The sequence below is a fragment of the Lathamus discolor genome, chromosome 3 (assembly GCF_037157495.1).
Source record: "Lathamus discolor isolate bLatDis1 chromosome 3, bLatDis1.hap1, whole genome shotgun sequence".
Taxonomy (NCBI): Eukaryota; Metazoa; Chordata; class Aves; order Psittaciformes; family Psittacidae; genus Lathamus; species Lathamus discolor.
The window spans coordinates 135,312,254-135,325,992 of record NC_088886.1 but is presented as its reverse complement, the minus strand read 5'-3'; the positions used below and the strand labels follow the sequence as shown (position 1 = coordinate 135,325,992).

General features: G+C 35.6%; 1 protein-coding gene across 3 annotated transcripts in view; it reads right to left on the bottom strand.

Moving 5' to 3' along the window:
* Nucleotides 1–5,766: 5,766 nt before the first annotated feature.
* Nucleotides 5,767–13,739, bottom strand: part of DNTT (DNA nucleotidylexotransferase) — a 194,919-nt gene continuing 186,946 nt past the window's right edge. For 2 of the 3 annotated variants that reach the window (XM_065671970.1, XM_065671982.1), the window contains one exon: nucleotides 5,767–12,857. In XM_065671970.1, coding sequence (XP_065528042.1) covers nucleotides 12,771–12,857 — 87 coding nt within the window. In that variant the 3' untranslated portion in view covers nucleotides 5,767–12,770. The remainder of the gene's footprint in view (nucleotides 12,858–13,739) is intronic. The other variant, XR_010610936.1, reaches the window with a different exon arrangement.

Sequence of the window (13,739 nt, the reverse complement as noted above, 5' to 3'; positions counted from 1 at the left end):
AAATCTGAATAGTCGCTGTTCCTGCAGTGAACACACATGATTTTCTGTAGGAGGAGGTAAGGGAGGAACATTATAGTGGAGTATTTTAAAGAATATTGTGTCAGTTATTCGAAATTTCTGATTTGGGGTATATCAGTAGTCATTCCAATATATATGGATTCATGAGCCACAAATAGACAACATGGTTCAATGGTTGAAGTTGTCTTCCCTGCTTGGTTATCTTTCTTGTGTGGGTGTCAAAAGTATTTTTGAAGGAAAACTGGAATATTTGTCTCACAGAAAACTTCAGTGTAGGTTTTATTTTGTGGTGATTGAAGTGTCTGAGACCTCTCAGGCTTCTAGAATAATTGGTAGCATTCTCCACGTGTGATGCTCTCACTAAATCCAGGCGGAGTTCCATCCTGCCTTCTGTAAGTGGAGACTAAATACCTAGCAGGAGGCCTTTCTTTAGGGGATAGAGAGGTGGCAGGGGGGAGGGGGGAGTGTGGGGAGGCATGTACAAATTTTCTGATACTTTCTGAGTCCTTGGGTGCACCTACACTACTGGTTTAGTCCAGCTCCAGAATACTTTTTGAGCATGTTTTCTGATTATTCCTACTCACCACACTTTGGCTTCCAGGAGGTGCACTCCAGAAAGGTACCTAATGCACCCGCCAATTAATGCAGATTGGGTCTGAGGAAGCCAAGATGGCTTATAGTTTCTAGGAAATATTCTTTTAGGAATAATTTGCAAGTAAAGTACAGAAGAAAGGAAGCAGAAAACAACTGGAAAGCACAACTACAGGAAGAATAAACAGCTGTCTGTTTCATATGCTCTTGAAATCTTGTGATTATTTTAAAAGGAGAAAATTAATTCTAGTTTTGTGTGATTTAAGTGTTGATTCCTTCAGTAGTTTTAGAATATAATGTAAACAGTGAGCACAAGCAGGGAGTTATTAACATAATGACAAACTTGTCATCATGGTTCTATTTTGGCATCATCTAAACATTTTCAGAATAGTAGATATCCTGACAAAGTCTCAGTAATATATTCCAGATAAAAGAGACAGTCCAGTCAGAGCAGGTGTTTCTCAGTGTGGCCTGCAAGTGTCAAAGACAAGACAAAGAGGAAAACCAAAATATTTTTCAGTGCCACTTCTCTTTTTCTCAGCTTTGTATTTTAATCTCCCCTCATTTTTGAATCTCTCATTCCCTTTTCCAGACCTATGATTCAGCTGTTTCCAGACAGTCTCTTTCATCTCATTGGGAACTGTCTTGTATCACTATACAGATTCCAGTTCTTCCTGCATTAGACCAACCCTAGAACCATCAGTGTGTATGGAATCAGAAAATAATTAGCAGACTTCTGAGATATGATGGGAGACTATAACCACTATCTAATCTATGAGCTGGCTGACACTGACTTCTAGTGAAGAAGCCTAACAGATGTTTCATATTACACATTAGATATTTATATTGTATTCATATTTCATTGTTTCTTTGAAAATAACAATATCTGAAAAAAAATAAATGGAAATGACATGAAAATGTTTATAATTGATAGATGAGTAGAAAGAAGAAGTACATAAGCAGAAAGAAGAACAGACATGTAAGTTATACAGGGCTAAAACTGTGGACACCAACTGAAAATAATAGTTTACCATACTACAGGATCTCTCTTAATTAGAAATGCAATCAGAAAGCCAGAAATCACTCTATTTCCCATGCCAAGGAGAATGCTAAATCATAGAATCATAGATACCAGGTTAGAAGGGACCTTAAGGATCATCTGGTCCAAACTTTCTTTGTAAAAACACAGTCTAGAAAAGATGGCCCAGCACCCTGTTCAGCTGAATCTTGAAAGTGTCCAATGTTGGGGAATCCACCACTTCCCTGGGGAGATTATTCCAATGGCTGATTGTTCTCATTGTGAAAAACTTTCCTTGTGTCCAACATAAATAAATAAATGAATAAATAACTCATGATAATTCAACTTTAACTACTGACTATAATACACAATTTGAATATGTATGTAGTAGTCTTGCCACAGTAGCAGTTTCTCCAAAATATCTTTGATGTTCTGAGGTAACTGCTGTCCTGTTTCTTCACCAGCTGAAAACAACATACTCTATTATTTATGTTACATTCTTTGCTTTAAAAGTTCTACAAACAAAAACTAATCAACCTGTCATCTTTAACATTTTAAATATCCAACAGTATATTAAAAACATGATCCTCTGAAAAAAAAATCTACCATTAATGTAGATTTAAAATATACTCTTGATAGAAATCAAGGGAGGTAGTAGTACTCAAGACTTCAGTTTTTGCTGTTGGTGTGATACCAAGAACATGCTTCCAGTTCTTTTTAATAAGAAAGCTCTTCACAGACCTTAGAGAATGAAGTTTTATGCACGCAAGAAATAAAGCAACATTTTCAAGTGCAGAATGTAACTAATGTGAAAGGTACCGAAAATCCTCTCCATAACTAGAGGTATAATGTTTATTAATTTCCTTGATCCTACTTTAACCACTGAATCTCATATTTGAAATGGAGAGTTCTTACCTACCTTAGGTCTACTTTGACTTTGCAATATGACATTTTTATCCTAAAACACATTGAGAAAAAAGAAGGATTTTTGTGATGACACAAGAGGAGACACGACAATCTGCACCACACCTAAATCTCATGTATAAAGAGAACACCCTCACTTTCCCGTGTGTTCCAGCCCTGCAAAATCGACTGCTTGGGGAACTACTCTGGCGAATCACAGCTATTGCTTTGATTCCTCATAAGCCTTTCATTTACTTCACATTTCTATTTGTATTTAGCTTTATAGCAAATTGCTGTTTTCAGGCCTTATTTGCTAATGTATTATTTTTAAATCTTTTATTCCTCCAGCTCTTCTAAGTCCATTTTCCACTGTTTTCCGGCATATAAAACAGCCCTTCATCTTGGCCTGTCAGCTGCAGCACCTCCGCACTCTCCCAGGAGAGAGCAGCTTTTTGTGAATTCTATAACTGCTTCACTCCCCTCATCCTCTTTGCTTCTTGGATTTCACTCCCTTGTCTGTTTTCTCAGCATTTCCTCCTTCATTTTAAAGACTGTCAAACAAGATTTCTGACATACTCTACAGATTCATAATGATCGAGTTGTATTTTACGTCTCAACAGCAGTCAGCAGCAGCTACTGTTTAACACACACTTCCAAGTTTCTTGCCAAGGGTAACCTGTGAAATAGGCTCCCAGATTCACAGGCTGCAACTTACATTAAGTGGTGGAAAAAACGCTGATCTTACAGCTGTTGTTCTAGTTTTGTTTCCTCAAGCTGAAATACTGTAATAATAATTTATAAACCTAATTGCTGATAAGTTTTTTTATACTTTCTGAATTTTTGTCAAATGTTTTACCTGCCATTTTACTTTGATTTTCTGTTAGGACAGTCACTCAACTAAGAAATCTCCTACACTGTGTGACCTTTTAGTTACTTGTCTTTTGCATCCAAAGGCTGTATCTCCTTTAAATCTGCTATGATTTATTTCAGAATTATGTAACTGAGCAAATAGAAAAAATTTAAAATAATTCAAATTCTTTACATACTTCTTTGTTTCTTCCATTCATCACTGCACCGTGCAACTCTAATAAGGAGATTTAACGTACAGGCGCTTTTTTTCTTCAGTGCTTATATTAATCTTGTGTAACTGACTGGTGATCTGTTTCTGACCTTGGGTTGTTGTGGGATTTTTCATTTCCTACAGAGCATAAGCTCAGCTCTGATATCCCTCAGAGCATTCCATTCCTGGCTTAGCACTGTTCCTAATCTATATGCTGGCACTTAGAGGCCAAATTATTTGGCAATGTTTGTGTGCCCCTGCATGGATGATGATATTCAACTGTATCTTTCTTTAACACCTTCTGTCCCTCAGGCATTTTTATTTTTCTTACATCATTGGTCTGATTTTTGCTACTGGATGTGTTCTAACATTTTCCTCCTAAATTCAACAACAACAATGAAAAAAAAAAGGGCAGGTTAATCTTACTGGCAAAGTTTGTTTAGCTGTTATTTTCCTCTTCAGTATGTAACCATTCCTATATCTAATATTCAGTCCAAATAGGAAAAAGAGAAGAGATCTGCTGGTGATTGATATTTAAGTCTTAATGCCCATTCTATAAATTACCTTAATTTCAACTAAGAGGGATAGACGGCTCTTTTATTATCTAGATATTGATATCTTTGACTGTGCTTTTATTTCTTACAGCAACATACGTGTGAATTTGTCCATATTTCCGAATCAATTTTTTTACAAATTGGCGCTTATAAAAAATACCGTTGCCTGTGTCTTCTCTGGAATGTTCTAAACCATTACGTTTAACAGTAGAGTTTATCTCTACTGTTTGCACAGAGGAGACATGCAAAATATATCTGCACCCCAATTTTTAAAAAAACAGAGTATAGAATAAACCACAAGTCTCTGCAATGATTGACAGAACCTAAAGATGAAGTTGTGCCTTCTAAGAGAAGCTGTGTGGCTCACTTCCATCATAGCTAATGGGTTAAAAAAAACTCTTGCTAGAACACTGCTAGAACTATATATAGCATTGATTCCTTTTAGTTCTTTGAATATCAATCCACAAAATATACTTCTTACAACATAGCGATATTTGGAAACCATTTAACATATTGTTTTTAAGACCTACTACATCTACCCTGGTTTAGTGTTTATTTTTGCAAAGATTTTTCATCATGTGTTTGGTCAGTCACATCTTTTGCTATTGACTAAATGTGCTAACTAATACAAAGATTTGTGAGACTCACTTCAGCTGACATCCATAAGGACAAAAAGCTCTCTCAGGTAATGGATACATGAACAGTAGGTACCACAGGTATTAGCAGTTTAAACATATTTGTCTGCAGCATTCTTCCATTGCTATCAATGGCCTGAAAATGAATGTGAACATGCTCAAAAAATGAAGAAACAGTGACATGCAAGAACAACACTGGAGTAAAAATCTTAAAGAGTTGTTCAGAAGTAATATGGAGACTCATTATGAAAGCATCATAAGGGTTCCTGCAGAGAATTACAGAAGGCCAAAACTCTTTGAGCAAGGGTTCCCAGTCTTTTGCAACACCAGAATTGTGCATACCACAGAACAGCTTTTATTCCCTGGCAAATAAACATTGGCAATTTAAGATGTTCTGCTTAAATCAGAACCTGCAAACCGTCACTAACACAAACATTAGTTTGACTTGCTCAGCAACAAATTATGATAAATTCCTTCTCACAATGCGGAGGCAAAAAAACAAAAAAATGTTTAAGTTTTCTGCCTTTTTAGTTTAATCTTCAAATATACATTTCTGCTTACTTAACAGTTCATTAAACATGTTAAAATCTCTTTGTGCTTTCCATAAGCTGACAAGCAATGGATGGAGAATTGTCAAAGAAATTTCGAAGTACTCTTGGTGCTTTCCTTTTCTGTCACAGGATAGGGATGCAAAATAGTGGTGTAGTGGTGTTCCAAGACTCACCCCTGCCTCAGCTGTCCTGCTCAGGTTGGGGGGGGGGGAATTAAATTATATGTCTAAGTGCTTAAAATCAATAGAACAAGTAAATCTGAAAACAGGATACTCAAAGTTGGGGAAATAAAAAAAAGCCTTAGCTTTCAGAAGGGTTAGATTTTATAAGATTAGATTAGACGCAGCATCATAATTTCCTTCATCATCTCAAAAATACTGCAGTTGAGTTCTTCCTGTTTTCAACACAAGTCATTGAATGCTTCTAACACAACAGATTCTTAACATCCAATTTATTTATTCCATACAGTATCTGAACATATTGCATACCATATAAGTTCCACAGTTTACATTTACCAACAGATGTTTTTCTTTCTTGAGCAGATGGTATATTGAGTGTACCATGACATAATTCACATTTGCATTATCAGTCATGAATGCTAATGCATTCCATAAATGGAGTTTTGTGGTTTGATAAAATATTTTTAATAGCCATAGCATTTTTGTAAAAATCAATTAGTTTGATAATACAATCAGGGAACCATGTTTTTTTCTCTCTTGCAGAGAAAGGTAAGATTTATCAAAATACAAGAATTAAAAACAAGGGGTAAACACTTTGCTATTACCTTTGAACTGTGCATACTCTGTTTGTGGTTGCTAAGTATTCTACTTCAAAGATGGAATTACTTTTGTAAGAATTCCCAATTTTCTAAGCTATGAGCTAATTCTGAGTGATACATTCTTAGAAATAAAACTTTTCAAACTTACATCATGAAGACTTCACAGGAACACATAAAGTGAAATAATTGCAAGTTGAACAATATGTTACCAGATAAAATTAGTATCTTCACTATTCTTGGGTATGATGATGGTCCTGATAAATAAACAAACAAATTCAAATTGTTCTGGATTTTTTTTTTCAACTTGCATTATTTTTTCCACTACATTCCATTTTTTCCATTTCCAATTTGTAACTCATAATAGCTCATCGTACTCATTTTTATTATCCTTGCCCATTCATCTGTGGCTAATTTGTTCTACCTTATTCACCAAATTTTGGTTTTGCAGTATTTAGTCTGTGTCCATGTTATTGGACATGAGAAGTGCTTGCTGCTAGGGGGATCTACTACATCTCATTGAGGTTCTTTTTTGATTTCTTAGGAACTGCAATAATTGTAATATTAAGTTCATCACTGACAGCTCTGAAAAGTCTTTATGCCTGTCCATCCCTCCCTTACACTAGGAGAATGTTCATTCTCTGTTCAGCCTTTCTTCTTAAGAACTTGTGATTCTTATGTGCTAGTAATCTTGTACGATCATTAAACTTCAGTTCAAATGTTTCTTGGAGCCATTTTTTTTTTGTGTTTATGTGTGGTTTGTAAGCTTTAATGTATTGTCATTTATCATCTAGTGCAGATTGTCTTAGCAGCCATCTGTTGATAAAATTCAAAGTGGAACGGTCCATTCATCTACTCATTCTCACTACAGTACTTCTGAAAATCTTTTCCTGCATACATGCATGTACGAGAGTGGCTTGTAAGCACCATTTTTAAAATATATAATTTGTTAGGCCCCATTTATTTGCATCTAACAGAAGTTTGCTTAAAGGTGTTCAATTTCCCACTTTCTGATCATATGGAGCCAAAGAGAACCTCTGGGTCCTTCAAGTGAGCAGATAAATACAACTGTTTGTCAGCCCTTTCCAACAGGGAGCAGGAGAGCACTTGTTCTGTGTTATTCTATGTGTTCTGTGGTTGACAGTGGAGTTTTTCAGATACATGTAATCTTCATCTAATGAAGTCAGATACAACTGGGGCAAGGGGCAAGACAGAATGGGAGAGAAATATCCATATTTCTTCAGTAATTCCAACATTTTGTCCAAACAGATACTGATATTTGTGGTATCCAGCTTCTTTTTTTAGTGTTGGTATCATGAATAATTAAAATTATATCATCCATCATTTGTCAAGAGTCCTGCAACACCTACAGCCCTGAAACTAGCCTTGAAGGATTTCCAGAACAACCACTTCCCACTCACATAATGCCAACACAAAAAATAATTTCTAGCAGACTTTAACACATTTAAAATCATACTGTAAAAGGCAAAAAGGCCAAATTATATCCCTGATAACTTAGTTTAGTTTAAAAAAGAATACCAACTCATATACCATAATATAATTTAAACCAGAACTCAAGGATTTCAGGATCACCAGAAGGAGTATATCCTTGCTGTCCTGCTCACTGTTGTCTCTATGATCTTTTGCGTTTCAGAGGAGTGCAAAAGCAAAGTTTCCTAGCCACTGTATATTGAACCGTTGGATTCAGAGTACAGTTATGGAAGCCGCATGACCATATGGTCTTTCAACCCATCCTTAGGCTTTCAAAAATTGAAAACTTTAAGACTTGTATCATCAGCAACAATTTTGAACTGTAGAAACACTCCTACATTGTCACACAATTACATAACCTTGTCAAGCTCCATTTTTGAAGCTATGTAAAATCATCAGTCCTCCCTAACCAGCTGTGAAGGCAATTCCATATCATTTCTCTTTTAGTGATTAGGAATATACAGAGATTATCATTTTATCTTCTAAGTGCTGGGATAGTTTGTATTATGTGCTCCTTTTACCCCAAGGCTGCAACCACCAATTTCTGGAATATAATCTACACATTCCCTGGTGGAGAAATCACCTAGTGTTTAAAAATTGAGACTTTTATTTCGATTTTCTATTATATCTTAATACATAGCTCCCTGAAGAGAAAAAGACACTAACAGAAAATTTATGACAGTTTTGATATAGTCAGTGTATATATAGCAACAAATACATGAAATAATTCTATTCCTGCTAGGAAGGCTATCTTTATTTAATAGAAATGCTTCTGAGTTGCTTTCATATAAGTGTTTTCCCTTTGTAACTTCAAAAATGATGGCAAAGGAATTGGGAAGTTTCACCATTTCCAAAAATCCCTTTGAATTAATGTGTTGACTTTAGAGAGAAAGCAACAAAAAAGGCATTGTACCATTTAGCAGTAGTTTTTGCTGCAGTCACAAAGGAACTAGAATAAAATACCTGCAGCAATAATAATAATAAAAAGTAGCTTATTTTTCAAATAAGTGTGTTTCCGCGCTAAAACACAGCAAATGGGGAGACTTCATACTTCCCCAACACATGATCTCTCTCCCCTAGTCAGTCACCAGCTGCATGATTGATCCTTATTAAGTGATGTTAACCAAGGCACTTGTCATTCTGGGATATATAGTTCAGTAGCCCCCACAGTGCAACTCATATAGATTGTCTGTATTACCTGTAGTATTTGAGAATACTATTTGTTTGGAGGCATTAGGTGAAAAATAGTGTTACATTTTATGGGTTGCCTATAACACACATTTATTGAAGAAGTCATTACATGTATTTTAAAATTAAGTATTCTGAAGGGATTTGAACAGCATTCATGCAGGGAATCCTTTCACGGTTTTGATTTGACATTGTCTGAGAGGATACCAGAAAAGAGAACATTTATTTTCAGTAGAGCACCTTAGGCCAAAGTGGCACAAAATACATTTTCAGTGTATTCCACACCTTCAAACAAGGAAATAACTATGCAAACTGAAAGAAGCCAAAACTAGGGGGAAGATGAAGGACAAATAGAACCTGATTAATTGTTTGTGAGGTTCATGGGTTTAATGTTGGATGTTTTATTTTGGCCATCACAGAATCATATTCTAGCTACAAATCACTCTGATGTCACATACAGGAAAGAGGAGCTAAAATGGCAGAGTGAAATGAAAATGTGGAACAAATCATCTGCGGAGACAGATTTGGGAATCTAATTATTAAGAGCAGGCACTCCTGGAGCAACCCACTTCATAGACACCTGAGCAAGATGTGGGGCCGCACATTCACAGTAGACTTACGGCAGAGATATAAGACATCTGAAAACACTCTATTTCCGCATTCAAAGGTCCAGATTTTTAATTTAAAATAAATAGAACAAATCCAGAGTTAGAATTTGACAGACCGAATGTAAAATACAACAAATCAGACAAAAGAAACTGTAAACAGGCATGAGACAATTCATCATAAGGGGGAACCTAAAGGGGAAATACTAATCCGACTGTGAACTAATCTTTTTTTCCTAAAGAGCATCACCAGGTAAAACAAGTTACATCTGAATCATTCAATTAAAATAAAAAGGCACTTAGTGTATCTACACAGCAGTGGGAAAGATTGCTTGGTCCTCTTTGTAAAATGAATTTTTTTAGTGGTTTTTTTTCTTCTTTTTTTTTTGGGGGGGGGGGGATGGCTTTGTTTGTTTGTTTTTGTTTTTTTTAAAGGAGGCTTGATGTGTATGCAGGGAGAGATCAGCCAATTAGACAAATATACAAGCGGAAATCTCTGAATCCCTGTCTCACCTTTAGCTATACACATGACATTTTCATAGGTATGGCCTCTATTGGGGTTTAAAAGGCAAAGCCAGAAGCATTATCTCCTAGATAGATTTACAGCCACGCCAGCAGAAGCTCAACCGCTATGGAAGGTTTTCAGAGATCCCTGTGTTCATTTGCTTATAAGACTTCCATTAACCTTTTACACTGAGGACTTGATTATTTTAACTTCAGTTGCTGAAGGAACCTGTATCAAAGAAAGAAACAGCTGTTCAAAAAGTGAAAGAATACACACCACACTAAGGAATAACATAGTCTTACCTGAGAAATCCAAGCAATTCTGACCATAAACTATAGAAAACACGTTTCATTTGAGGGTTACAAGCTATGCAAATCTTTGGGTTTAGGGTTCTTTTTTTTTAAGTTCTGGAGTTATTTATGTAAAGTAGCAGCAGTTCTCAGGTTTCCAGTAATTTCCAAAAAGTCTGTGTGGCTTCAAATTTGTATTGACAGCTGTATGAGCATTGAAGTTGCCTGGATTTACAATTTTGTAGAGTTGTGTAGATACAATAAGCTCTTCCTTTAGTATAATATGCCACCAAGATTCACTGATATTAACTACATTTTTACCCACCAATCTAAATATTTCTTTGCTTTTGCTTTAAGACATTTGCAGCAAAGCATTTGTATAGTAGCGTATTTGGGTTTGCTTGGGTTTTTTTAAGAACTACATTATGTTGCCTATACAATGTATGCTATACCATTTTTGTCACTGGAAAACATTATCAGGGTATTTGACAAATCACAAATTACCATAAACCATGAAAGAAATACAGTGTTTTTCTTTTTAACTTTTACCCGGGTTTTTTGCCAGTCACTGATAAGCTTTTAGAGAGCTAGTATGTAGATGATTACAAAACCAATGATCCCTCTCAGTTCTTGCCAAATTGCCTTGGTGTAGAAGGCAGGGGAGGAGGGACAGACATTTTAAGAATCAGCCTCCAGGGACTTTACAAATGAATTAGTTTGATATGATTTGTTTCTAATGAACAAGCTACCAATAACTTATCACTTTATTTTCCTCTAGGTGCTTTAAAAATAAAGTCTATTAATCATTCTAGCAATTTAGTAGATATTAAGTGCACTGATCTGAAATTCTTTGTTCCCTTCCTCCTATTACAGACACTGGCCAGTTCTTTTTACAAGCATTTGCCCTTTTCCAGGCCCCAGGCCTCACCTGTGCTTCATGAGTTCAGAAGTATCACCTACCATTGACTGTAACAGTTCCACCACACGGCAGGCAGATCCAGGCATGCTCAGCTGCTAAAGGTTTTATTTCCTTTAACGTGTTCCATGCCAGTTCTCTTATATGACGTCTATCTTTTCTAATTATAGTCTCAGTTGACGAGCACCATCAAGAACTGAAATCATTACAGGACTAAAACTATTCAGAACTGTAAGAGTATATTTAATTGATGCAAGAAGTGTCATGGTTCACAGTTTATTTACTAAAAACTGAATTTATGGTTTTTTTGACTCTGCCACTGTATGACAATGAGTAGCGAGTGCTATCAGGGATGGTCCTGCATACGGTAACTATGATAATGACTGGGATACCAGCCTTTTCAAAGGAGGTGTTCATAACAGAAGCTATCTTCTTCATAGCCAAATCATCCTGGTCACCTAATCTGGCCTTTTGTTTAATCCAACCCTCATTTAACAGTTCCATAATTTTTGATAATACTTGATCCAGTGAGTAATTTGTAAAATGTATTCTAACAAAAGTTCAGAAAAATGGAGGGAAAAAAGTCACACACTGTTTTCTTCCAATCTTGAAGGAGCTGACAGAATTTGCGTTTAGTATCTTCCCCCCCACAGGTGGTATAATTATAAGTGATGCATAGGCAGGAAAGATGGGAGTTATTTCTTCATGTGAAATCAGAATGTTTCATTTTTCCTCTGTGGCTTAAAGTATGCAGAAAAAAGCACAACTGGAATGTATAATTTCTGATAAATGTTGGCCAAGTAGAAAGAATATTTAGATGAGGTACCATAGCTTTTGTTCTCTTCCGCTAGGACTGAAAAATGTCATTGCTCCTTAACTGTCAGCATTCTGATACAAAACACAGAGAAGGTGCCTCATACATCAGCACAATAAAGCAGGAAGTAATGCTAGTGCTTTCTAGTTAGATCAATTTAGAAAGTAGCGTTGTATTTTCAGCTCAGTTAGCAAAAGTGCACTTAAAAAGGATGCTTTTATCGGCACAGGCAAGAATAAAATTCCCTGCTGTTATCATATTTTTCTACATCCCTGACTGAGGCTTTAGAATAGATTACAATGCAGTCCTCAGTTGAAAGGAACCAGTAAACAAATTCAGCATACTTTTTCTTTGTGCATGGCCCTGTCACTGCCATTCTCTCCATCATGCCGACATGTCAAATCAGACTTAACAGAAAAAAAAAAAAACAACAGGCTTTTAATAAAAGTATTTGACCAGTTTGGTGTTTATAATCACCTTTATTCTATGAATGACAAATGAATGTCAGTAAGCAACTTCATGTCCCAAAGCACTAAATGCTTTGCAAGTATTGTTCACAGGAACATTAAATTCCTATCACAAGCAAAAATCCCCCAAAAGCAAGCACTATCTTGTCAATCCCATGTAGAAATTCTGAAAAACTAAAGCAGAAAAGATTAGAAAGGAATCTGAAGAACTTGAACTCTTCTTTCCTTCCTTTTCATCAGCATGTATCATGGCTTCTAACTAATATATATATATATGAAAATTTTTAGTTGTCACAGAGATGCATATTATATATATATATCTAAACCAGACTCTGGGTATGTAGAAAGACCATTGCTGTCAACTGGTTAATGTACACTGGCAAATCATTTTAAGCATTCCTTTCCCATGGCTCAACATAATCCAAACCAAGATGCGCAAAGATTTCTTCCTCAGTTCCAGCTTTGAGAAAGATCCTCTGTGAAAAAAAATTAGAAACAAAAAAATAAAGGAAGTCAATAAGGGTGTTAGAAAGAAATTTCAATTGATGTATTTTGCTGTTTAAAAGGAGTTAATTTTGACAGGTCTACCCATTGTATCCTCTACAGAATACTCTCTTCATCAGTGTGCTGACCTTCAAATGTAAAAGCGAGTTAAAAAAAATCATTCTAGTGCTGCTTGATGCTTTCAGTTCTAATGACTAGCTTACAACTTTGTTTTGATTTATTTTTTCAAGATTCTGTGCACAAATATTCACACTGGAACTCAAATAAAACCTACATTTCCCCCCCATGAGGGTCAATAGCTTGACTTTCTTCACAAAATTATTAATGGCTTTTTAAATTAATACAGTAATGTTCTCTATAAATGCATTCAAGCCAAAAGCTGATTCAGTGGTTACACTAATTATGTATAGACAGGCATTAAAAACATTGATGCTTTCCAAATGTCTAGGTAGCTGAAAATGAAGGATCAACAATTGCAACTTTTTTTTATTTTTAACACACACTCATAATGAATGTTTTACCGTAAAACCCAGTTTTGTTTTCATACCTGCACTTCAGATAAGACAGGATAGTATTCCTACACATAAACCACTCACAAGTCTACTTCCCCTAAGATGACTGCTATAGTAAAGTACATAGTCTTATGTGTTCATTTCATCAGTGAAATACAATATGAATTGAAAAGGCTGCTCAGGTAGATTAAGATTAAAACAGTGAAACCTCACCATTAAGAGGAATTTGGAAGCAAAAAAGAACTCAATTCTATTAAAAAAAGATTCTTAATTTTTCAGCAATTCCTGAATCATTTGAAGTCAAGTCTCAGTCAGTGTTCAGTTCCGAACAATCTCAAACTC